This window comes from Prionailurus viverrinus, chromosome A2 (assembly GCF_022837055.1).
Source record: "Prionailurus viverrinus isolate Anna chromosome A2, UM_Priviv_1.0, whole genome shotgun sequence".
NCBI lineage: Eukaryota > Metazoa > Chordata > Mammalia > Carnivora > Felidae > Prionailurus > Prionailurus viverrinus.
Window position 1 is genome coordinate 50898201 of NC_062562.1, and position 25787 is coordinate 50923987.

At 41.2% G+C, this 25787-nt stretch overlaps 2 protein-coding genes across 4 annotated transcripts in view; one reads left to right on the plus strand and one right to left on the minus strand.

Moving 5' to 3' along the window:
• Positions 1-6410: 6410 nt before the first annotated feature.
• On the minus strand, positions 6411-25332 carry EMC3 (ER membrane protein complex subunit 3). Of its 2 annotated transcripts, XM_047848850.1 has the most exons (8): positions 25021-25332; positions 15965-16022; positions 15546-15639; positions 13851-13955; positions 13087-13168; positions 12725-12804; positions 11735-11817; positions 6411-7617 (listed from the first exon to the last, which is right to left on the minus strand). In XM_047848850.1, the coding sequence occupies exons 1-8, from the start codon at positions 25173-25175 to the stop codon at positions 7489-7491; spliced, it is 786 nt and encodes a 261-aa protein (XP_047704806.1). In that variant the 5' UTR covers positions 25176-25332; the 3' UTR covers positions 6411-7488. The 2 variants fall into 2 exon arrangements, with proteins under 2 accessions (XP_047704806.1, XP_047704807.1); XM_047848851.1 differs by lacking the exons at positions 15546-15639; positions 15965-16022; positions 25021-25332 and adding an exon at positions 14893-15455.
• Positions 25333-25455: 123 nt separating this feature from the next.
• Positions 25456-25787, plus strand: part of FANCD2 (FA complementation group D2) — a 62499-nt gene continuing 62167 nt past the window's right edge. Inside the window, exon 1 of one of the 2 annotated variants that reach the window (XM_047848849.1) lies at positions 25456-25610. The gene's annotated coding sequence lies outside the window, so the exon portion shown is untranslated. The remainder of the gene's footprint in view (positions 25611-25787) is intronic. The other variant, XM_047848848.1, reaches the window with a different exon arrangement.

Genomic DNA, 25787 nt, shown 5'->3' on the forward strand with positions numbered 1-25787 from the left:
TATTTTGAGAGAGAGAGAGTGAGAGCATGGGTGTATGCATGAGTGGGGGAAGGGGCAGAGAGAGGAGGGAGAGAGACACGGGACTCGAACCATGAGATCATGACCTAAGCCAAAATCAAGAGCCGGATGCTTAATTGACTGAGCCATGCAGGTGCCCCTAGAACCGGTGCTCTTAATACTGATGGCACCATCCTATCCCTGAGGAAGTACCTCAGAGAGGTAGATGGGAGGGAGATGAACATCCCAGCCCTTCCAAGTGGCCCTGCTGTGTTGGGCTATGAAAATAGACTCCAGTACATCTCTTTTGAAGGATCTTCCAACAAAGTTGGGAGTTGTTGGGAGCAGCCACTGAAAAGTACCTTAGAGGCTCCTAAGGAAGGGGAGAGAGGAGGAAAAGGCAAAGGTGATGTGGCTGGCAATGATGAAGTCTCCTGCTTAGACAATGTCCAGGACAGTTGGCTGGCATTTTCATTCTGGCTGGTCACTCTGGCAGGCACCAGCAAAAAGACAGAACAGGTGGGAGAAGGTGCAGCCAGATGAAACTTCTCTGTGCTGTGAACTCGGAGGGTTGGGTGGAGAGTTACACTCCTTCACAGAATTTGCCAAATTAAGCCACAAGGGTTTCTGGAGTCTTAACTCATTCTTTTTCAGATTTTAGCCTCCAGTGATATCAGCTGAGTGAAACTTTTAAAAAGATATTTTTGGTGTGAATCAATATGATAATCTGGTATACACTTTAAAACCAACTGTTTCCTAGCCCATTCCCTCTCACTTCCAATTCCTGTCAACTCTTTCTGATATTTCTGATTATTTCTTACTTAAAAAAATTTTTTTTTAAATGTTTATTTATTTTTGAGAGAGAGACAGAGAGACAGAGCATAAGCAGGGAAGGGGCAGAGAGAGAGAGAGAGAGAGAGAGAGAGAGAGAGAGAGAAGAGAGACACAGAATCCAAAGCAGGCTTAAGGCTCTGAGCTGTCAGCCACAGAGCTCCACATAGGGCTCGAACTCACGAACCATGAGATCATGACCTGAGCCAAAGTCGTGCACTTAACTGACTGAGCCACCCAGACAGCCCTCTTCTGGTTTTTATATCTATTACCTAAGTGCCAGACTTGTACTGCTCATGGTTTTTTTTTGTTGTTTTTTTTTTCAGATTTAGACTTTCATCTATTGATTACCACTAAGGAATATGAAGATTTAGTTTTCCACATTTCTACGTTTTTCTGTACTGCTTTTGTTAATGTCATTATTCTTCTGCATTTACAATACTAGAAATGAATACATGAAACAATGAATCAAGCTGACTCAAGAAGTGTACTGTGATTACAATTCCTTTGTCAGATGTTGTTTTCCAGGGGTATTGCTTGGTTTTTTTGTTTGTTTAAAAATATGCATCTATGTATCTATCACTAGTTTAGTCTCCTTAATCTTTTCTTGAAGTAAAAAACAATCTGAATATTTGATTTCCCATCGAGATAGGAATACTTTACTTTTTTAAATGTTTATTTATTCTTGAGAGAGACAGAGCACGAGTAGGGGAGGGGCAGAGAGAGAGGGAGACACAGAATCCAAAGCAGGCTACAGGCTCTGAACTGTCAGCACAGAGCTGGACATGGGAACTGTGAGATCATGACCTGAGCCGAAGTCAGACACTTAACTAACTGAGCCACCCAGGCGCCCCTAGATAGGAATACTTTTAAAAAGACTCACAGGGGTGGGGCACCTGGGTGGCGCAGTCGGTTAAGCGTCCGACTTCAGCCAGGTCACGATCTCGCGGTCCGTGAGTTCGAGCCCCGCGTCAGGCTCTGGGCTGATGGCTCAGACCCTGGAGCCTGTTTCAGATTCTGTGTCTCCCTCTTTCTCTGCCCCTCCCCTGTTCATGCTCTGTCTCTCTCTGTCCCAAAAATAAATAAAACATTGAAAAAAAAAAAAAGACTCACAGGGGTGCCTGGGTGGTTCAGTTGGTTGAGCATCTGACTTTGGCTCAGGTCACGATCTCTCGATTTGTGAGTTCGATCCCGTGTTGGGCTCTGTGCTGACAGCTCAGAGCCCGGAGCCTGCTTCAGATTCTGTGTCTCCCTCTCTCTCTGCCCCTCCCCTGCTCGTGCTCTGTCTCTCTCTCAAAAACAATAAACATGAAAAAAAAATTTTTTTTAAAGACTCACAGAATTCTACAGAACAAATAAGTGGCTTGAAAAATGGATGAGGAGGGTCACCTATTTAAAAGAGAGTTAAAAGAAAAAAAAAAGAGTTATGAGACACAGCAATCAAATGCTACATGGGGGCCTTTTGGGGATCCTCATTCAAACCAATTGTACAAAGACATTTTAAGATAACAGGAAATTTGAACACGATTGGGCTTTAGGACATACTAAAGAATGTCTAATTAGGTAAGATAATGGTACTGTGGGTTATATTTTAAAAATTCCTTATCTGTTAGACATCCTTACTAAAATATGTATTTTCTAACATTTATATATTTATTTTGAGAGACAGAGAGAAAGAGCAAGTAGGGGAGAGGCAGAGAGAGAGAATCCCAAGCGGGCTCCACACTAAGTGCAGAGCCTGACGCAGGGCTTGATCCCACAACCATGAGATCATGACCTGAGCCAAAATCAACAGTCAGATGCTTAACAGACTAAGCCACGCAGGCACTCCACTTACTAAAATATTTACGTGTGAAATATGGGATTTACTTTTAAAACATTCCAGAAAAGAAAAATGGGCTTGGGAGATACATGAAAGATTGGCAAAATATTGACACTTAGTGAAACACGGTGATAGGTACATCATTATGTATTCTTCCCTCTTTTGGATATGTTTGAAATTTTCCGTAATAAAAAATTAAAAATGATAAAGAAATTCACAAAGAAATGGGAGAAAGGAAAGGTAGTACAGGGCTGGCATTTTGTGAGCTGACTGCAAAAATGAAACGTTTTGCTTACTGGGGACTAGCCCATTTGGAGGAGCATGGATACATAACCCAAATTTCTGAACCCTGCTGGTCTTCCCAGGCCAGTTCCAGTGAGGCAGAGCCAAGAGACCTAGAAGGGAGGTGGGCAGGTAGATCAGGGTGAGAGCTAGGTCACCAGGAGGGGTGGCAGGGCTGGGGGTGAAAGCACCTAAGAAGCTCAGGAACACACCAGCTGTCCCAAGACCCTCTGCAGCCAGACTCCGTCTGCAATCAGTATAGTCTACACCAGCCTCTCATAGCCACGGTCACGAGAGATCTTGATGTCTGTGGCCGAGGACTAATGACCCCTGCCCGCCTTAACAGCTTTAATGGGATATCACTCACATGTACAAAATGTACCTATTGAAGGTGTACTATTTGGTGGTTTTTGTATATTCACAAAGTTGTGCCACTGTCACCACTTTCCATTTTAGAACACTTTCATTCCTGAAAAGAAACCTGTACCCATTAGCAGTCACTTCCCATTCCCCTCCCCCAGGCCCTGGCAACCACTAATCTATGTTCTGTCTCCATGGACAGGACATAAAACACAGGATCATAAATGTGGGTTTCTTTGTGATTGGCTTCTTTCTTTAGTGTGTTTCAAGGTTCACCCATGTTGTAGGCTGTATTAGCATTTCATTCTTTTTTTATCGCTGTATAAATTCCACTGTATGGATGCACCATATTTTATTTATTTATCTATTTATTTGGACATTTGTATTGTTTCTCCTTTGTAGCTATTATAAATAATGCTGCTATGAACATTCATACGTGAGTTTTCATGTGGATGTGTGTTCTCACTTCTCTTGGGTACAGAGTGGAATTCCTAGGTCATATGGAAACCTTATGTTATGCATAACCTTTTGAGGAACTGCCAGACTATTATCCCAAGGGGCTACACCATATGATCTGCTTTTGACACATGGGGAGACTGAGGCCTAGAGAAGGCAAATGTCCCATGCAAAGCTACACAGAACTCTAAGTGCAAGAAAGCAGGAGCCAATCATGTAAATGGCCCCAGTCCCTGCCCATTCTCACCCTGCCATGCCCTCACCCACTGTTACCCTCTCCATTCCTTGCCAGCCAGCAGCAAATCCCTTCGCACCAGTCCCTCCCAAAGGCTCCCTGCTATCACGTCAGAATCGAGTTCACCTCTGAGGGATGATTTACAAGCTGCCATCTGGCCCCATGCTGCCTCATCTCATCTTTTTTTTAAAGCTACTGTATTGAAACCTAACTCACACACCAGACTCTTCACTCATTTAAAGGGTCTAACCCAATGCTCTCACATCTTTTTATTCTCTACCCTTCAGGGCCACACAGGCCTTGTTCTGGTTTTGTGAAAATGCCATCACCTTTGCTTTCAGGATCTTGCACACCGTCTCCTCTGTCTGGGATAGTCTTTCCTTAAGTATTTCCCTGGTTCTGTATATATTTCCTGTGATCCTTCATATCTTGGGATGATACTTATGCTGGAAAGCCTTTCCTGACCACCCAGGCTGGATGGATGGCCTGCAGGACATTCCCACAGTGTCCCTTGGATCACCCTATCATGGCATTGACACATCAGTCTGAACTCTTAAGGTCTGGGAGTGTGGCTTGTTCACATGCAGCATCTGGCAGATGGTCAGTGAACAAGTGAATAGAAAGATCTGAAAATATGTAACATGACACTGAGCATATTGTAGAACTCCCGTAAACGTTTGCAGACTTTACTGCTTACCAGGACAAGGGCAATACCTCCTTCTGGTAACATTCCAGACAGTTTGTGTGATTAACAGGTAAAAATTATTATTTTTTCTTGTCTGGTGCCCTTGCCACTTTCTTCTGGCAACAGTACCCCAGTTTTCCTCTAAGGAATCACCTCTTTCCCACCTTTGGTCTTTATAGTTTAGGTGGGGCTAAATAGTCCCTAGAATTTACACATGACCTACATCAGGTCAATTACCTGACTTACTGGAAATTTTCAGAAAGGAGTGTTTTCTTTTCACTAAGCTCGTGTCTCCTTAAGAAGACAGCCTCCCTCAGACCAGAAGCAGAGTTGAGAAAGCAATGCAGTCATAATGACATCATTTGAGAACCTGGATCCAGCTATACCTGAAGCCAACTGACCAGTGGACATTCTGCCATTTACATTCCTTTTTAAAAAATTGCTTAAGCAAGTTGAGTTCCTATAACTTGCAGCTGCAGCATTTCTCACACAGTAACCCTCCATGTCGTTCACTTATATACCCATCCATCATACCCCTTTTGACCAAATAGAAGAACCACCAGGTTTTTGCCCCCAAATGCAGGTTTACCTACTGTTCTCAAATCTAAGTCATGATTATTTTTCTGAGTTGTGTTGTATCTCTGTCCATATTAAGACTTCTATGTGTGGTACTTTCCACACCATGATCAGTAAATGGACACTTCAGATTGTCTTAAATGATTCTAGGTGTTAAGTCCAGGTTGATGGAAAGGTTAGGTGCTCATTTAGTAGCCTGGCCCAAACTGAACTCCAGGAAACACACACGATGAGCACTGTATGCTGAACTAGTGTGCTGATTCTGAGAAGAGCCTGATAAAACGAACAAAGGTTTTTCCTTTGACTAGCTGCTGCCAAGGACATGTGCATTTATCATCAACATGAGGGGTCAGAAAGAGCTCACATGTTTTATCCACCCAACTTTGCTACAGGGAAAAAGACAAACTTTGTGTGGGTGGAGGCAAAATGAAATGTTCAGAGATGCCTCATGGGAATGAGGGTGACATCACTCAGTCATCAAGTACTGCTTGTATTCCAACACAACCTGCCTTTTTCGGTACATACTATACCACACCCCACTTATTCAGGGTCCAGCAAATTGTGGACTTTTTTTAAAAACCAGGTTTTCTTTTTAAGTTTATTTTGAGAGACAGTGCAAATGGGGTAGGACAGAGAGAGAGGCGCAGGGCTTGAACTCACAAACTAGGAGATTATGACTTGAGCCGAAATCAAGTCAGACGCTCAACTGACTGCGCCACTCAAGCTCCCCAATTGTGGACATTTTAATCTGTGGGCCTTTGCTCGTTCTATCCCATCTGCTTGGAATGAGCTTCTACATTGCAGAACTCTTTTGAGACCGAGGTCAAAGGTTAGCTCCCCCTGTGAACCCCTGCTCCTTTAACATTGTGTTTAAGCAGCTATTTTAAATATCTTTAAAGGTCAGGTTTTCTTAGCGTAGGTCTGTAGGTCACTATGACTAGGCTTTGGACTAGGTTCCTGGAGTTGTCTGGGAACTCTGTGCGTCTGTGCCTGTGTGCATTACTGTGGAGGGGGGAAGGTCAGAACCACCAATTTCTTATGTGTCTCTCCGATGAGTTCCTTGAGGGCAAGGGTCACATCTTTTTCATCTTTGACTCTTCAGCAATGATCCACAATGGACACTCATAACTGTGGCAGAAGGCTGTTAGTGACCCACAGAGGCAACATTTCACAGGCAGAGAAAAGAGGATGGTTTAATTGGTAGAGTCAAGAGTTGTTGGTTCTTGATTACAGTGTTCAACATGCAAATTACATTCGCCTCTTGGTACAGAAATGGCACCCTGCCACTTCCCTGGGACAGTTAATCCAGACAGAATGATTCCTAGGTCGCCCTTAACTACATGTCTGCCAGCAATTGCCCTTTCTCCCTTCTTACAGCGATATGCAAACTCTTACCCAGAATAACTGGGAAATGAGGTCTTTTGTTCAACTGAGTAGCCATATTCGGTACAGCACTGTGGATCTGTCAACGGATTTGATATGTTCTGAACTCCAGCTCAAGACCTCACATTATGTAACCTATCTTTGATGATCCCAAAGGCACTTGAGAATCCGGCAGTGTCTCAGTGTCGCCGATTTTCACCGGACAGTGTTAAAGAGATAGAAGGCTGGCTAAGTCTGTCCTAGCCCTGGGTATTCAATCTGCAAAGAGCTTATTTGAGTCAGGTTTTGACATGTTTGCTGTCTATGTCACTCTGTAGGCTCAAAATGGAACAACACAGGGAGCTTTCACTTTGCTCATCCATAGCTCCTAAATTTTCAGTAATGAAAATGTATTACTTGTGTAAAGAAAGTTGTACAAATACTAACAAAAAATTAAAGGTAAAACACAGGGTGTTTGGATCCCAAGAAAACAAGCGCTCACTGTGGTCAGAAGTCAGGCTGATTGCACTTAATAGCTAGGTATAATTGACAATGCTTTTTCCAAAGACTGAAGTTTCGCTAAGTTTTATATATTATTACTAGCTTGAGTATTCCCCCTTTGACTTTCATTACTAGAGTCATCAGAAGGAAAATGTAAAACATTTTAAAAACAGCTGTTTCTGGGCAAGTCATCCAGCACAGACTCCTCAAATCTCTAGTTTCAGACATACAGGGGAACCTGGCTCAGACAAGAACAATTCTTGCTGCACACCTGCCAGCTCATGCATCTTCCTTTTTATTCCGAGAGGCTCCAGCTCAAACCAAAGTTACAAAGTCAAGCACTACTCTGAGTTCCTGATACAGCAAATCCCTGCTTGGTCTTCAAAAAATAGAGGTCTGTAATTCCTTTTTGAACATGCCTTCGAAGTGGAGGTCTTTGGCCATGAGCTCCTCTTCGACATCATCTAGTGCCCACTGGTGATCCGTCAGCTCCAAAGCTTCCCACTCTGTCTGCAAAGGAAGAGGACACCAGGGCAGGGAGAGGAGGGCTGTTACTAAGAGCAGTGCTGACCTGGGAGCATCTATTCTGCCTAGCAGCTGGACTAAGCTATTTGAACGTATAAACTCATTTAATCCTATGAGGTAGATACTGCTAATTGCCCGGTCTGCCTCCATGCTCAATTTATAGGTGAAGAGAATAAGGCTAAAATAGGAAAAATAATTTGTCTAAGTGAGTAACCGATTACATTTTTTTTCCATTTTTAAAATTTACTTTATTTATTTATTTTCAGAGAGAGCGAGAGCGCAACTACTGCTTTACTTTCTGTATCTTTGGATTCATGTATTCAGGATAGAATATATGGCCTTTTCTTACTGGTTTCTTTTACTTGGGATGTTTTCAAGGTTCCTTCCTGTTGTAGCAAGTATCAGTACTTCATTCCTTTTTAAGACTAAATATTTCATTGAATACTTCCATTGTACATACACTGTACTATTATTCCCAAATGTTTCATTTTGTTTATGTGTTCATAAGATGACGGTACATGTGCATTGTTTCTACTCTTAGAATATTATTCTTAGTGCTCTGAACTTTTCTTTCTTTTTTTTTTTTTTTTTTTTTTTTTTTTTTTAAGATTTTATTTTAGGGGCACCTGGGTGGCTCAGTCAGTTAAGCATCTGACTTTGGCTCAGGTCATGATTTCACCGTTTGTGGGTTCGAGCCCTACATCGGGCTCTGTGCTGGCAGCTCAGAGCCTGGAGTCTGCTTCGGATTCTGTGTCTCCCTCTCTCTGCTTCTCCCCTGATTGCACGGACTCTTTCTCTCTCAAAAATAAACATTAAAAAAAAAAGATTTTTTTGTTTTAATTTTATTCATTTTATTTTTTTAAGTTTATTTATTTAGAGAGAGAGCAAGTAAGCACATGATACAAGCAGGAGAGGGATAGAGAGGGAGAGAAAGAAGCCCAAGCAGGCTCTCTGTGGCCAATGCAGAGCCTGATGTGGGGCTCAATCCCACAACCCTAGGACCATGACTTGAGCCAAAATCAAGAGCTGGCCGCTCAACTGACTGAGTCACCCAGGTGCCCCTAAGACTTTATTTTTAAGTAATCTCTATACCCAACATGGGGCTTGAACCCACAACCTTGAGATCAAGAGTTGCATGCTCCACTAACTCCAGGTGCCCTTAGGAGTTTGTGTGGACATAGGTTTTCAATTGCCTTGGTTATTTACCTAAGTGTGAAATTGCTGGGTCATATGGTAGCTACATATAACTTTTTTAGGAAAGGTTAAAACTGCTTTCCAAAGTGGCTGCACCATTCCCAGCAAGTAGGACAGTTCCAATTTCTCCACATCCTTGTCAATACCTGTTAGTGTCCATCTGTTTTTATTATAACCATGGAGTGATGTGAAGTAATATCTCCTTGTGGTTTTGATTTGCATTTCTCCAGTGGCTAACAATGTTGAGCATGCTTTCATGAGATTATTGGGTATTTATATAATTTCTTTGGAGAAATGCTTATTCAAAACTTTTGCCCCCTTTTAAACTGGGTTGTCTTTTTATTGTTGAGTTCTAAGAGTTCTTTATTCTGAATACTAGACCCTTATTAGAGATAAGATTCGTAAACATTTTCTCTGATACTCTTTTCTTTCTCTTAATGGTGTCCTTTGAAGTACAAAAGTTTTCATTTTGACCCAGTTCCATTTACCTGCTTTTCCTTTTGTTGCTTGTGCTTTTAATGTTACATCTAAGAAGTCACTGCCTAATCCAGCATCACAAACATTTTACACCTACATTTTCTTCTAAGGGTTTTATGGTTTTAGCTCTTACATTTAGGTCTTTGACCATTCAAAGTTTTTCCTTTTTTTATTGTGGCAAGAAAGATATGTAACATAAAATTTGCCACTTCTAACCTTTTTAAGTATACAATTCAATGGCATTAATTACATCCACAATATTGTGCAACCATCATCACTATGTATTTCCAAATTTTTCCATCCCCTGAAACAGAAACTCTGTACCCATTAAGCAGTTAAGACTGTTCTCTCCCCCACAGAACTGTCTTGGCACCTCTGTCAAAAGTCAATTGATATTAAATGTAGGGGTTTATTTCTGACCTTTCAATTCTATTCCATTGATCTGTATGTCTATCCTTATGCCTGTCCCACAAAGTCTTGATTATTGTAGCTCTGAAGTAGGTTTTAAAATGAAGAAGTATGAGTCTTCCACCTTTGTTCATATTAAATGCTAGTTGGGCTATTCTGGGTCTCCTGCATTTCCATGTGTATTTCAGGATCAGCCTGTCAATTTCTGCAAGAAAGGCAGGTGGAATTTGGATAGGGATTGTATTGAATTTGTAGATCAATTTTGGGAGTACTGCCATCTGGATAATATTAAGTCTTCTAATCCATGAACGTGGGTGTCTTTCTGTTCATTCAGGTCTTTAATTTCTTTCAGCAATGCTTTATAATGTCACTATACAAATCTGTCTTTCTTCTGTTAAGTTTGTTCCTAAGTATTTTATCCTTTTTGAAACTATTGTAAATGGAACTGTTTTCTTAATTTTAATTTTCAGATTCTTTATTACCAGTGTGTATAAATACAACTTTTAACTTTTTAATTAGAAGCTAAAAAAAATTTTTTTAAGTTTATTTATTTTGAGAGAGACAGAGAGAGCACAAGTAGGGAAAGGTCAGAGAGAAACGGGGACAGAGGATCTAAAGCAGGCTCTGTGCCGACAGCAGACAGCCTGATGTGGGGCCTGAACTCACAAACCATGAGATCATGACCTGAGCTAAAGTCAGACGCTTAACTGACTGAGCCACCCAGGGGCCCCTTAATACAACTGAATTTTTGCATATTTATTTTGCATCTTCTAAAACCTTGTTGGACTTGTTTGTTACCTCTAATAGTTTACCTTGGGGGCTCCTTACAATAGTCTGTATAAAAGACAATGTTATCTGCAAATGGAGGTAGTTTTCTTCTTTCTTTAAAAAAAATTTTTTTTTAATGTTTATTCATTTTTGAGAGAGACAGACGTGAGCAGGGGAGGGTCAGAGAGACAGGAAGACACAGAATCTGAAGCAGGGTCCAGGCTCTGAGCTGTTAGCACAGAGCCCAATACGGGGCCTGAACTCATGAACCGTGAGGTCATGACCTGAGCCGAAATTGGATGCTCAACCGATTGAGCCACCCAGGCGCCCCTCTTCTTCCTTTGTAACGTGGATGTCTTTTATTTCTTTTTCTTGCCTAACTGCCCTGGCTAGATCATCCAGCACAATGTTGAACAGAAGTGGCAGGAGTGGATGTACCTATCTTGTCCCTAATTGTTGTGGAAAAGCTGTTAGTGTTTCACCAGAGTTAGCTGTGGGTTTTTCATTAGATGCCTTTCATAGAGATGAGCAAGTTCTCTTCTATTTCTAGTTTGTTTTGTTTGTTTGTTTGTTTTTAAAATTTATTTATGTTGAGAGAGACAGCCCAAGCAGGGGAGGGGCAGAGAGAGAGGGAAAGAAAGAGAGAGGGAAAGAAAGACAGAATCCCAAGCAGGCTCCACACTGCCTGCTGTAGGGCTCAATTCCACAAACCGTTGAGATCATGACCTGAGCTGAAATCAAGAGTGGGACGCTTAACTAACTGAGCCCCCCATTTCTAGTATTTATCATGAAAAATTAGTGATATTTTTCTGTACAAAAATTATACTGGATATATATACTGGATATATTCCAGAGTCATTTCATGAAAAGGCTCTAAGTATCGATTTTTTTAAAATGAAATTTATATCTGATGTCCACAGGGTCCAAACAGTTCAAAATATTCTAAAAGTTTACCTGCTGCCTCTGAAAGGACTGTTTTTATAGCTTCATTTACAGTGTGGGTTAAATTTGTGTGAACATTTAAAAATTAGTAAAAGTACCAAGAATCTCCAATTCGCTTAACAGCTGACTGTCTCAGGAACAAGAAACATGTAAACTTTTTAAAATACATTTTTTTGCTAAATTTAAATTTAAATTTAAATTTAAATGATGGAACCACACATACTACACTCACTTCAGGGAACTTATCTTTAAAGTAACTGTCTAGTAATGCCTTTCAGAGCTTCAGTGAAGCTAGAAGGAGGTGTAAGTGTACCTTGAAAGCTTTGTTGGTGTCTGCAGGCATGGCCATGGCTGCTCCAGTCATCTGCTCCTGCATCATCCGTGACTGGTCAGCGGCTGCAGGGTAAGATACACCTACATGAGTGCCAGGGTTCAGCAAGCACCCAGCACCCTCAGGGAAGAACGGCCCTTACACAATACTTGCAGCTGCTCAGTGGTATGTTAGAGAACCACAACTGGCCCTGCCACACACTGGCTATGTGACCTAGGGAAAGTCACTTACCTCTCCTGAAAAATGGGCAGGGGAATAACAGAAGATAACCAAAGGAAGTGCTAAACTTTCTTTCAAATTTAAACAATAACAACATCTATCAGTTATTGAGCAACTACTTCATGTCAGGAGTGCTTTACATAGTCTACCTCATCTCCTAACAACCTACCCTGAAATTACTTATTAAGGTCTCTAAGGTACAAACAGGCAGAGGATTAGAGTGGTTAAGTAACTTGCCCGAGGTCCCAGCCATTAAACAGGAGAGCCAGGATTGGTGTTGGCAAGAACGCAGGTCAATGAACCAACTGGCCAAACCAGGCCTTCTTTCAGCTTCAGCTTACAGGCTTGCATCACTGGTCCTGGATTCCTCACATGAGGGTATCAGACTTCAGGGAACTAAATATTGTCCCTGTGACTGCCACAGAGAGTTCAGATCTTCAGGTGACCCTGGATTTTTATTCTTTTTTTTTAAGATTTTATTTTTGAGTCATCTTTATACCCAATGTGGGTCTTGAACTTAACAACCCTAGATCAAGAGTCACATGCTCCACCGCCTGAGCTCCCCAGGCACCCTGACCCTGGAATTTTTAAGACTCTTGTAGGATACCTTAGAAACTTAAGAATAAGTTTAAGGAGTGAAGTATTGTACTGAACTATGTCAACAAATAGCACAAACTATGTGAGTCTTCTGGCCCTGGCGTGAATGATTCGTCTATCAAAATATTTGCTTATTAAACCCAACGTATTTCTTACCATTATCTTGGCCCAGAATCAGAGAGTAAATGCTCCGAAGCCCAAAGACATTGAGGAAGTACCAAGATGCAGAACTCACCCTAGAGAGTAAAAGGGAAACAACGTAGGGAGTTATTTTAGCATTAATATAGTTCACACTTTCCTATCACCCAAAGAGTATACAAAGAAATCAGAGAATGTAAAGAAATCATTTGGGGTAGGTAACAGTTGGCATAATCCACCCCTGGCATTTTGAGTGGAGTTTCAATGAGAAAAACCAAAAACCTATTCCAGTGAAGTGTGCAAATTACAAATCTTGTTCTTTAGGCAACACCACTTTTAGATTTTGGTTTGTGTTTTTATAAAGGAAAGAAAGTTCTTACCAGGATGCATCTAATGTGAGTAGTTCAATTCCTTGCTGTAGCATAGGTTTAAAACGGAGGGTCAGTGGAAATGGGACTTTGGCTGCAGAAAAGAGAGAAAAAGTTCACAATCCCTCCTTGCTTTTTTAAGAATAGTTTAAGTGTGGATGCATGTAATCTTTCCCTGATGAGGTGGGAACTCTGTACCATACACAGTTTGGAAAATGATTTCTACCAGGAAATTTGTGTCAATTTCTGAAAAAATAACTGTCAGATGTCACTCTGTTATAGTTCCTTGAACACCAGCTTGCGAAGCAGGGACTCTGAGCTATGACCTACAATCAGAAAAGAAACTTGCACTAATCTGTTAAACCCAAATTGGAACATGTACACATAGAGAACTATGTTACTAAGAAACAAAATTGATTCAAAAAAATTATAAACAAAGACAAACAACTCACCCCAACACCTAGAAAATAAAGTCAAAACATGCTTCCCTTCATCCTACTTAACTAGAATTAATTTTGGATACAAACGAGCAAGCCATTTGTTTAAATTCCTATTTGAAAAAGCATCCATATCATGAACTTACCATGAGTTTGGAATAAGAGACAAAAAATCACAGGATATTAAATATTTTTATTCAAAGAATGTGATTAGTTTCCAATAGAGAATATGGGGCCCATTATATTAGTGTCTCAACAGCACTGGGATTTCTCTGAACAAGGACATGGGAAAGGATCATAGATGAAGTAAACCTGAAGTATTCTGGGTCTATAACTTACTTGTGACAAAGCCTGAGAATGTCATGTTGATCCATCCACCAATAAGAATCATAGGGAGAACATTTGTTACATTGCCTTTCATCATGTCTGTGAGCATAGTGGGATCTATAACAAAAACAAGAGACCACTACATTTTATGACTGTCGACAAAGACTTCTTCCTGATTTTGTGTAAATTTTATTTTTTTAAATGTTTATTTATTTAAGTAATCTCTACACCCACCGTGGGGCACAAACTCATGACCCTGAGATCAAGAGTCACAGGCTCCTCTGACTGAGCCAGCAGGTGCCCCTTAATTTATTTGATAATTAAAGTAATACACAAGTTCAATGTAAAAAAGTCAAATGACATGGAAACATAAGATTTAGACAGTTTCTCTGAGCCCACTCTCTAAACACTTTTAACTGTCTGTTGCATATCTTTCCATCTTTATACATACATAAATAAAATATGCACATATATGTACATACACAATAGTTTCTCTCTATATATACACAGTTAAAGGATACTATGCTTAAATTCTACTCCTTAATTTTGAAAAGATAAATATATTGTGACTGGTATAATGTCCCTCTCTTACTGTTTTCAGTGTCTTCATAGGAGTCTACTGTGTGTGGTCACACTACTTTTGGGTGGATCTATAGGTTATTTCTAATTTTTTTCTTTTTTGCAATAAACACTGTTGCCAACAACTACCTAGTACATAAATCTGCATGTTTATGTAAGTGTTTCTGTAAGAGAAACTCTTAGAAGAATTTCTGGGTCAAGGGGTTTGAACATTTAAAATTGACAGATACTGTCAGACTGTCTTTCAACAATAGTGAGAGGGCCTGACTTCCCATGACCTTGACAGTAGCAGCTTTGTCAAGCTTTCGATCTTTGCCAGTTTAACAGTCTAAAAAGGACATCTTGTTCTAATTTTCATCCTGTGGATTTTAGCGAAATCAAGTATCTTTTCACACATGTAAAGGTCTTGTTTCTTATGGGTTTTCTAAAAGATTTATTAAAATCAATTCCAGTACCTTCTGTCTGGGTTTCTTACCTAGAGAAATGGGTATTAAAATGCGAGAACAGCCAATACAGAATAATAAATTATTCTGTTTTACTTTAAAAGTGCTATATTTTTTCACATGACTGGGATGAGTGGAAGAAATCTGTGAGAGCAAAAACTGTAGGGTGGGCCAAGCAATCATGTCTGACAAAGAAATGGCTGGGCTGGGGGAGTGGTAAGAGCTCCTCCTCATTCAGGCAGAAGCCGGGTGGCCATCTGTCAGCAACAGGATCCAGGCACTGGGTGGGAGCTGGGACTGGGATGCTTTTCCGACTCTGCTCCGCAGAGCCCTGGGTCCTGGGGAACAGCAAAGGGAAGAAGACACAGGGACGGTGGCTCTAGCCTCCTCACCCCCAGACGAGAGCTCTTTTTAAAAAATCCACTTTATACGACGGTGGCTCTAGCCTCCTCACCCCCAGACGAGAGCTCTTTTTAAAAAATCCACTTTATACACTGGGGTTCCCAGAAGATTTATTTGAAAAAGAGAACTCCACTTGCATAGGTTGCCCATACTAGATATCTCTAAGGTCCCTTAGATTACTATCTTACACAATTTAACATTTCAATAAATCAGCATCCTCCCTCCCCTCCCCCCAACTCATGTTAAGTATCTTCCTTAAAGATGGCAGAAGGAATCAACATACCAGTCATAGGAGAAGGAGGCACTACCTTCCTTTTAGTTTTTTTGAAAAATCCATCCTCTGGGTTGTTGAAGTAATATTTTCGTGTCAAGAAAGACTAGTAGAAAAGAGAGCTTTTTAAGTTTTAAAACTGTGACATAGCAAACTGTCAAATTATTCCCCAGAGGTTGAGTCAGAAGGCCTTTGGAATAGGCTGTTGCACTCAGAGCTGGCAGCCAACCTGACACTTTAGCTGAGTCACATTTAAAAACAATTTCCTAAGAAGGGTGAGGTCATAATGACAGTAGACACCACCAGACCACAGCTTAATAACAGATTTGCCAGACTTCAGCTTTCCCCAAAGAGTCCCCTTATAAAACATTCAGATATCTACTGCCCTCAACAGTGAATTGGGGAGCTTTTAATAAAAGATAAATGAGTACCTGTTTGGGAATGTATTTTCCATTTTCCCTGAGGACTCTGCTTCGAATTAGGACTTGACTGAAAAATACAACCAAGACAATGAGATTTTTAAAACCGAAACACTAGAAGAAAACGAGAAAATAAAAGTAGACCTATTTAAACACAAGAGAGGGCCTATTTGGCAACAGTCCTGTGGGGACACTTGTCAAAATACGAGTGTCCTTAAAACCAATATAACATATTTAACCCAACAATTAGGTTTTCAAAGAAGCATTTTTCAGAAGTCACAGTGTTCATGACTAAAGATTTCTTAGGAAGACACATTTGGAACATCACACTCTGCTCTTTGTTCCTTTATAATAAGCTAAGAAGGAACTTTCTCTGAGTGAAAAAGAGTAACAGTTGGATGCTCCTCAGAAGATGTGAGGGCAGGAGGAGGGAGGAAGGGTGAAGATAAAAGAACAAACTTTTTAAACCCTACAGAGACATGACTACAGGATTTGACAGGGTTGCTATCTGACAGACAACAAATAGAAGAAATTCCATCACGATTCAGACTGCTAGTAAACTCTCAATAAACATTTCCTGAATTAGTACATCATTTGGTGATTTCTGAATATAAAATCATTAAAGATAATAGAATAATAGACAGTGATACAAGTGGGTGGTGCTAAGATACACATACCATACAGAACAGAGATCAAAATACTAATGTTGGCTAGGTTTTCAAAAGTTGTTTTATTGGGGGGAAAAAACCTCAAGTTAATGGAAATCCTTCTTGAAAAGTGAAAAAAAAGCAGACAGAAATGAACAAAATGAAAACTGTGTGCCTGGTTTTCTCTCTCCTCCTTAGGTGTTTTGTTTGTTTTGTTTTGTTTTGTGCAAAAAAGGTGATTTTGTTAAAGCACAGGATAGGACCAGTGGGCAGAAAAGACCTGCTCTCTCTCCTCCTTAGTATAAACCACCTGCTCTAATCAGTCAGTCAGTCCCCTTAGGGTCCCCTTGTCACCATATACATATTCTAGCCTCTCCATCTGCTGGGAATGCTCTAGTGCCACTCTCCTTCAGGAGTTCTACCCCATCATATGTTAACACATTCTTCAAGCCCCACCTTCTCCGTGAAACTGCCTGGTGCCCTCATGGAATTCTCTCTGGTCTTCCTCCTCTTGACTTCATTGGCTCTATACCCAGGCCTACAGAGGTGACATGTAATATGTTCTGTCCCTGGGAGCTAATCTAAAGCTACTCCAAGTGTGGCCTATGTACCAATGCTGGTCTGTGACGAGGTTAAGTGCAGACATTGAGAGTAAGTGTTTAGAAACTTTTATAGGGGCGCCTGGGTGGCTCAGTTGGTTGAGCATTTGACTCTTGATTTCGGCTTGGGTCATGATCCCAGGGTCGTGGGATTGAATCCCATGTTGGACTCTTTGCTGAGTGTGGAACCTGCATGGGATTCTCTCTGTCTCCCTCTGTCCTTCTCCCCCGCTTGTGCACCTGTGTGCTCTCTAAAATAAAAAAAGAAAAAACCCAAAACCAAAAAAACATGTTAAAAAAAACCTTTACAGTAATTTGTTATTCCACAACATCCAAATATATACTAAAATATCTTACAAAAGCACCAGTCTATGATCGATTGGAAATCAAAAAATCAAAGAACTGGACCTTCACTGATGTTTAGGCAGCACTGAGTCTAGAGTAACAGTAAAAATTTAAGCTCTGGGGGCGCCTGGATGGCTCAGTTGGTTGAGCATCTGACTTCAACTCAGGTCATGATCTCGCAGTGCGGTGTTTCGAGCTATGCGTCGGGTTCTGTGCTGACAGCTGGGAGCCTGGAGCCTGCTTTGGATTCTGTGTCTCCCTCTCTCTCTGCCCCTCCCCTGCTCATGTGTGCGCCCGTGCGTGTGCGCTCTCTCTCAAAAATAAATAAACATTAAAAAAAATTTAAGCTCTGGAGTTGGACAGATGGGTTCACATCCTGGCTCTGCCACTTATTAGCTATGTGATCTTGGGTGAGTCATTTAAATTCCCCATGTCTCCTTTCATATTCTGTACAACAACATATTTATTCTTAGACAAATACTTTTTGAGCTTCTGAATGCCATGTACCATATTAAGTGCATGAACAACAGTGATCAAAAAGCAAATACCTCATAAAGGTTAAAGTCTAGTGGGAGAGAAAGACATTGATCAAATAACCATAAGAATAAATGTGAAATTCCCCTGTTATGTTCTAGGAAGGAGAGATGGATATGATGGGAGTGTATAATACAGGGATTTGATCAAGTCTAGGAAGGCAGGGTCTGAAAAAAAGCTTTGATGAGGATGTATGACTAAGTTGGAATCTTAAGGATGACTAGAGATTACCTTGGCAAAGTGCTGGAGGGAACGGCATGGACAAAAGCCCTGAGGCAGGCATAAGCACTATGTCTTTGAGGACCTGAGAAAAGGCCACATGGCTAGAAGAAAGAGAACTACAGAAAACATGGTGAAAATGAGACTTGAGAGATACACAAGAGCCACACTATACATAAGGCCACATGGGTCCCACTGTATTTTTTTAATTGTGGCAAAAAATACATAATATAAAATTTACCAATGTAATCATATTTAAACACAAAGTTCAGTAGTACATATACATATATAAACACAATGGAATATTATCAGGCACAGGAAAGGAGATCCCGCCATCTGCAACAACATGGTTGAAACTTGAGGGCATTATGCTAAGTGAAATTAGCCAGACAAAGAAAGACAAACACTGTGTGATCTCACTTTTATATGGAATAAAAAAAAAAAAGTCAAAAAGAAAATAGAATGGTGGTTACTGGGGGCTGAGGGAAATGGACAGATGCTGGCCAAAAGGTACAGTTAGAAGATGAGTAAGCTCTGGGGATTTAACATACAGTACGGTGACTAGAGTTCATAAAAACTGTGTAATGTACTTGAAATTTACTAAAAGAGTAGACCTTAAGCATTCTCAACATCAATTAAAAAAATGTTAATTAACTGGATTATGGTAATCAATTCAGAAAGTATATGTATGTCAAATTGTCATATTCTACATTTCACATAGCTGTAAAAAAAACCCTGAAATTATGACATGCTACAATACAGATGAACCTTGAAAATGCTGTGCTAAGTAAAATAAGATGGGCACAGGGGGACAAATATTGTATGATTCCACTTACATAAGGTATTTAGAGTAGTCAAACTCATAAAGACAGAAAGAATGCTGGTTGCAGAAAGTGGGTGGAGACAGGATGGAAAGTTATTACTTAGTATGTTCAGAGTTTGTTTGGGATGATGAAAATACTGTGGAAGCGGATGACGGATGATGGCACAACAGTGAAAATGTACTTAATGCCACTAAATTGTATACTTAAAAATAGTTAAAATGGTAAACTTTATGTTATGTATATTTTACCACAATTAAATTTTTTTTTTTTAACATTTATTTATTTTTGAGACAGAGAGAGACAGAGCATGAACGGGGGAGGGTCAGAGAGAGGGAGACACAGAATCTGAAACAGGCTCCAGGCTCCGAGCTGTCAGCACAGAGCCCGACGCGGGGCTCGAACTCACGGACTGCGAGATCTTGACCTGAGCCGAAGTCGGCCGCCCAACCGACTGAGCCACCCAGGCGCCCCTATTTTACCACAATTTAAAAAAAAGAGTGGGTACATGTCTGGCTAAGTTTGTGGAGCATGTAATTCTTTTTTTTTTTTTTTAATTTTTTTTTGAATGTTTGTTTATTTTTGAAGGAAAGAGAGACAGAGTGTGAGCAGGAGGAGGGGCAGAGAGAGGGAGAATCTGAAACGGGTTCCAGGGTCCGAGCTGTCAATGCAGAGCCTGATGACGTGGGGCTCAAATTCACAAACTGTGAGATCATGACCTGAGCCAAAGTAGGTCGCCTAACCGATTGAGCCACGCAGGTGCCCCATGTGGAGCATGTAATTCCTTATCTCAGGGTTGTGAGTTCGAGCCCCATGTTGCGTGTGGAGTACTTAAAAAAAAAGAAAAAAAAAAAAAAGGAGAAATACTGAGGATTTTAAACTGAGTTCTTCATATATGTTATTTTGTTTAAAGTGATTACCACTGTATTTGGCATATCCTAAGCACCAGGTTAATGGTATTTGTTATTTTTCTTTTGCATGTTTTATCACTTGGACTGAAACTCCCTGACAGTAGGGTCTTGACCTTGTCTTATACCCCACAGCATATGGTACAGCACAGGGCACATAACAGGTCATCAGTAAAAACTTGTTCAGCGTAGATAATTCAGAACTTCTGCAGATACTGTGATCAAAGAAACTCAAGTACATCTCCTATACTTACACCGCTGAGCAATTTCGTAGAATTGGGGTTAAAACCATGACCCTGAAGCATTTCAACCCTAAATCAAGGTAAACTTAAATTATCTTGTATATTCTAAACACTCACTTTCTCTGAGGTCTGCAAATGCTACAAGACATTTTTAATTTTACATTTTTGCTGCTGGTTTTTTTTTAAGTATTTACTTTTGAGACAGAGATGGAGGGGGGAGGGGCAGAGAGAGAGGGAGACACAGAATCTAAAGCAGGCTCCAGGCTCTGTCAGCACAGAGCTGGACACGGGGCTTGAACTCATGAACCTGTGAGAATACGACCTGAGCCAAGGTCCAACGCTTAACCTCTGAGCCATCCAGGCGCCCCCATTTTTACTACTATTGAAAAATAAGTTCTCGGGGCGCCTGGGTGGCGCAGTCGGTTAAGCGTCCGACTTCAGCCAGGTCACGATCTCGCGGTCCAGGAGTTCGAGCCCCGCGTCAGGCTCTGGGCTGATGGCTCAGAGCCTGGAGCCTGTTTCCGATTCTGTGTCTCCCTCTCTCTGCCCCTCCCCCGTTCATGCTCTGTCTCTCTCTATCCCAAAAATAAATAAACGTTGAAAAATAAGTTCTCATACTGGTTATAAAGACAAAGTGGCTCTCTTGCATTGCTGATTTGCAATTGAAACACTTTTCTTAAAAGGAAGCTTTAGTTTTTAAAGTTGGTATTTCTCAAACTGGGGTTTAATCATATATTAAAGACCTGAGGTTTTTTTTTTTTTTTCCTTTCCTAAGAGTCCTTTTCTTTGAGCTTGAGCACCATTTTTTACATATTCTATTCCTAACTATGTTCTAATATATTTTATCTATGTATCTTTCCATTTTGGTTTAATATATTTTAGAAAAATTTTAGTAAGTTTTGAGGCACTAAAAGCTTAGTAACTTATGAAACCAAATGTCCCATTTTGTGACCATTCAGTCTAACGGACACTTATACTGTATTTATCTATTATATTTTAATGTTTATTTATTTTTGAGAGAGACAGACACAGCACAAGAGGGGGAGGGGCACAGAGAGAGGGAGACACAGAATCTGAAGCAGGCTCCAGGCTTTGGCCTGTCAGTCAGGGCCTAATGCAGGGGTTGAACTGAGAGATCATGACCTGAGCTGAAGTAGGATGCTTAAGTGACTGAGCCACAGAGGCGCCCCAACTTATACTGAGTTAGAGGAGTGTTTTACAACCAGAAAACACTTTGCCTTGGTTTTTGGCAGGTTTAGAACCAAGTGCTCAGCATTCTATCCAAGTTCAAAGGATAACTTGGTGGGGTACTGTCACACCATGTCAGAACTAGCATGGTCTAGATATCTCACATAAAGGAAGGAATAATTATGACCAGAGATGTTTGAGTTTTCTCCAAGACAGTGGTCCTCCATGGGGATGGTACTGTCCTGTAGGTGGCCTTCTGGAAATCTGTCGAACTTTTTTTTTTAATGTTTAAAAAAAATTTTTTTTAATGTTTATTTTTGACAGAGAGAGAGAGAGAGAGACAGAGCATGAGCGGGGGGAGGGGGGGGGCGCAGAGAGAGAGAGGGAGACACAGAATCCGAAGCAGGCTCCAGGCTCTGAGCTGTCAGCACAGAGGCCGACACGGGGCTCAAACTCACCGCGATATCATGACCTGAGCTGTGAAGTGGGACTCAACCAACTGAGCCACCCAGACACCCCTAATGTTTTTATTTATTTTTGAAGGAGAGAGAGACAGAGCATGAGCGGGGAAGGAGCAGAGAGAGAGGGAGACATAGAATTTGAAGCAGAATCCAGGCTCTAAGCTGTCAGCACAGAGCCCGATGTGGGGCTCAAACTCATGAACTGTGAGATCATGACCTGAGCCGAAGTTGGACGCTTAACCGACTGAGCCACCCAGGCGCCCCTGTTGAACTTCTTTGATTGTCAAAATGATGGGGCAGAGAAGAAAGAACATGTAACTGTCATTTATTTGTTAGAGGAAAGGGATGCTAAGTATTCCTCAATGCTGGAGACAGTTGTGCGATTCAAAGAACTGTCTCGTATCTCATAATATTTTGAATATCTCATCAAATTGCTTTTAATTATCTGAGCCTCAAACCTAATTCCATTTTTTTTCTTTTTTTTTGGACAGGGGAAGGAGCAAGTGATTTTTATATATATTCAATTTCCAGGTATGCAACTACCAAGTATATATAGGGAAAATTACACTTTGTTTTGTTCAGAACTTTATCAAGAGTAGTTCACCATTTAGTAAAATCACATCCAAAACACTGCCTTGTGTAGTATCTAAGTAGCTAACACACTGTATCAGCCTACAGTTGAAACTGTTCCACTTAAGGTGATTTTACAGTGAGGCGCATGCTGTGACTTTTGCATTACACTTTTTAGGATCATTGTGAACAAGCACTTATGAAATAAAAATTAAATTAGTTTTATTTTATTGCTCCTTACTGTTACAACTAGAGCATTATGTCATTTTTGTTAGTGAAGCATAGTCGACACACAGTGTCACATTAGTTTCAGGTGTACAAAACAGTGATTTGACAACTCTGTACATTATGCTACGCTCAAATGTGCAGCTACCATAGGCCACCATACACCGCTATTACAATACCATTGACTATGCTGTATCTTTCATCCTTGTAACTTATTCTTTCCATAATTGGAAGCCTGTACTTCCCATTCCCCTTCACTCATGTTACCCATCCCCCATTTCCCTTCCCTCTGGCAACCATCAGTTTGTTCTCTGTATTTATGGGTATTTCTGTTTTTGTTTATTCATTTGTTTTGTTTTTTAGATTCCACATATAAAGGAAATCATTTGGTAATTGTCTTTGTCTGACTTATTTCACTTAGCATATAATACCCTTTCGGTCCATCCATGTAGTCACAAACATTAGGTTGTTTTTTAAAAAAACATTTTTTTCTATAGATTGCATGAACTGTGAATTTCATCTTGGGCTAGAAAAAGGGGCTGTCAGTGTGCTATCATTCAAAACATCATTCTGAAATCACATAGTGAACCAAGAACAGAAAACCGGCAGAGAAGCTATGACAGCAGGAATTGTGGTTGAGAATCCAACTTAGAGAGTGAGACTGATTGGACTTCAAATACAGGCACAATATTCTGGTTATTTTGGAAAGGCTAATTAACTTCTCTGGCTTTCTTTTCTTCATCTGTAAAATTGGGTTCAGAATTATCTAAATTGGGGTTATTGTGAGGATAAAATGAGAACAATTAAGGGGCCCCTGGGTGTTTCTGTGGGTTAAGCATCCAACTTTAGCTCAGATTATGATCTCACGGCTTGTGGGTTCAAGCCCCACATCAGGCTTTGCGCTGACAGTGCAGAGCTTGCTTGGGATTCTCTCTCTCCCTGTCTCTCAAAATATATAAACTTAAAAAAAAAAAGAACAATTTATTGGTGTCAATAATAAACGTCATATTGCATCTTTCTATAGCCATCCTTTCTTTGGTGAACTAACTTCAGGTTATCTCTAGGAGATCGGTTCTCATCAGTTCTGAAACTGATGCCACAGGAAAATAATTGAAGTGGCTGCTGTGGTGTAGTGGAAAGAACTCCAGATTTGGGAACCAGAAAATTTGGCCTCAAGTCATGAATGTCACCCTTTGTGACCATGAAACCTCTTAAGCCTCTGTCTCTGTAAAATGGGACAGCAGCATCTATCTCATAGAGTTGCTCTGAATTTTAAATAAGTTAATAAATGCAAGTGCTTAGCATGGGTAGAAATGTTGGTTTGTTATTATTCTCAGCATAATTGGGAAGTACAACTGAAAATGATAAAGCAGTGCTTCCCAAACTTCAGTCACTCTCGTTCCATGGTTATGATTTTTGTCTTATTTAGCACCTCTACTCTTAAAAAGTTAGTATTTTTTACGTGTCAACTTTTTCTACTTACATGTTTTAAAATAAATATCGAAATTGCCAACCAATGGAAAAACAGTATTAGTTGCCACAAATAGAACTTTTAACATAAATACAATGAAAACAAAATTTAATAAATTTTAGCAAGATACCACTGCCTGTGGAAAGTTCTGAGTCTGACGCTTGCTCTTTCTTAAAAGATTAATAAGTGTTACGGAAGTGTTAAAGAAACAGCAACATTTACCTGGGACGGTCTCTGAAAATAATCACAACGATTGGCTGGAAAATGTTTTTTATTTTAATATGGAGGGGGCACACGTCTAGATTCCTAAAATCATCTCAAATTACCTCTCCCCACATATAAATACTGTAATGAAGCACATGAGTAACAAGTTGCCTCTATTCTTGGAAGGGAAATGATAATTACAATCCCTCACATCTCTATGGCAGTTTTACATTTGCACAGCACTTGGTTACTTAATCTTAGCTGACCACCACAGTAGTTTGGTAAAACGGGTAGTATAAACACACCCACCTTCTATATAGTTCATAGATAAGAGGGTTAGCGACTGGCCTAACAACATTAACAGCAACAATTTTTTTGAGCACTTAATACGCCCCAAGCCCCGTACTAAAGGCTTTGTAGCCTTCATATAAAAGTTAATCCCCACGCCTGCTCTATGAGGCATGTTCCGTTATCCTCATTTTACAGATGACGAAAGTGAAACACAGAAGCAACACAGCCAAGGTCACCCAGCCAGAGGGAGCGCGATGTGAACCCGGACAAACTGATAAAACCCCTGTACTTTCTTGCCCAAGGTCACGGGGGAGTGAGGCCGCCGGAGAGGGAAGGCGCTGACCTGTCGGAGACTTGTTCCTGGGTGAGCTTCTTGTCACTCTGCAGCAGGATGGACACGTAGTGGCGGATCATGCCCACAAAGAAGGTGATAATAACGATGGGCAGGACCACCCAAAGGCGGATGTTGGAGTCGAGCAGCAGCTCTGGCCCCGCCATCTCACAGAGAGCCTGCTCCCACCAGGTGTAGCCGGGTTTCTTTTCCCCGAGGTACGGAGGTCCCTCTTCGATTTCGCCTCCCGGCCTTCTCCCGCCTCTCAGCCTGGCTGGCCCCAAACCCTACTCTGGCCTCGGCCCTCGCGCACTGCCCTAGCCGGGCCGCCCGGCCGCGCACTTCCGGCGCGGATGTTTTGCGTCACGGTGAGGCGAGCCTTGGTGGCGTCAGCGTGGCGTAGCGCCGGGCGCGCAAGTCGAAAACGAGGGGCGGAGACGGCTTCTCCGCGGGTGAGAGGAGTCGCGTTCGTCGTCTCTCGAGGCTTCGCGCGTCTGTGGTCTGGTCGCTAGGTCCCGGCCGAGTCCGGCCTTTCCTTCTGGGGCTCCGCGCCCCGAACGTCGGCCTCCTCATCTGCCCTGTCGTGGAATTTAGCCCCCCAGGTACCTCCCTGCGTCGGTAAAATAACAAAATGAGAAAGGCTTTTACCCCCAACTCGTTGCCGAAAGACTTAGTCCAGACAGCTGGCCCAGCCCACCAGTCTGTCCAGGCTTCTCTGGAAAGGAGGCATGTTATGGGCTTGCGCCCTGATGTCAGACGGCCATGATTTACCTTAATTT

Excerpts from the sequence above, each read along its gene's own strand:
- EMC3 (XM_047848850.1), bottom strand. The coding sequence starts at position 25,175 with ATGGCGGGGCCAGAGCTGCTGCTCGACTCCAACATCCGCCTTTGGGTG. Across the intron at positions 16,023-25,020 it reads CAGGAACAAGTCTCCGACAG|TCAAGTCCTAATTCGAAGCA; the intron begins GTCAGCGCCTTC and ends TGTATTTTTCAG. Across the intron at positions 15,640-15,964 it reads GAAAATACATTCCCAAACAG|TCTTTCTTGACACGAAAATA; the intron begins GTACTCATTTAT and ends CTTTTCTACTAG.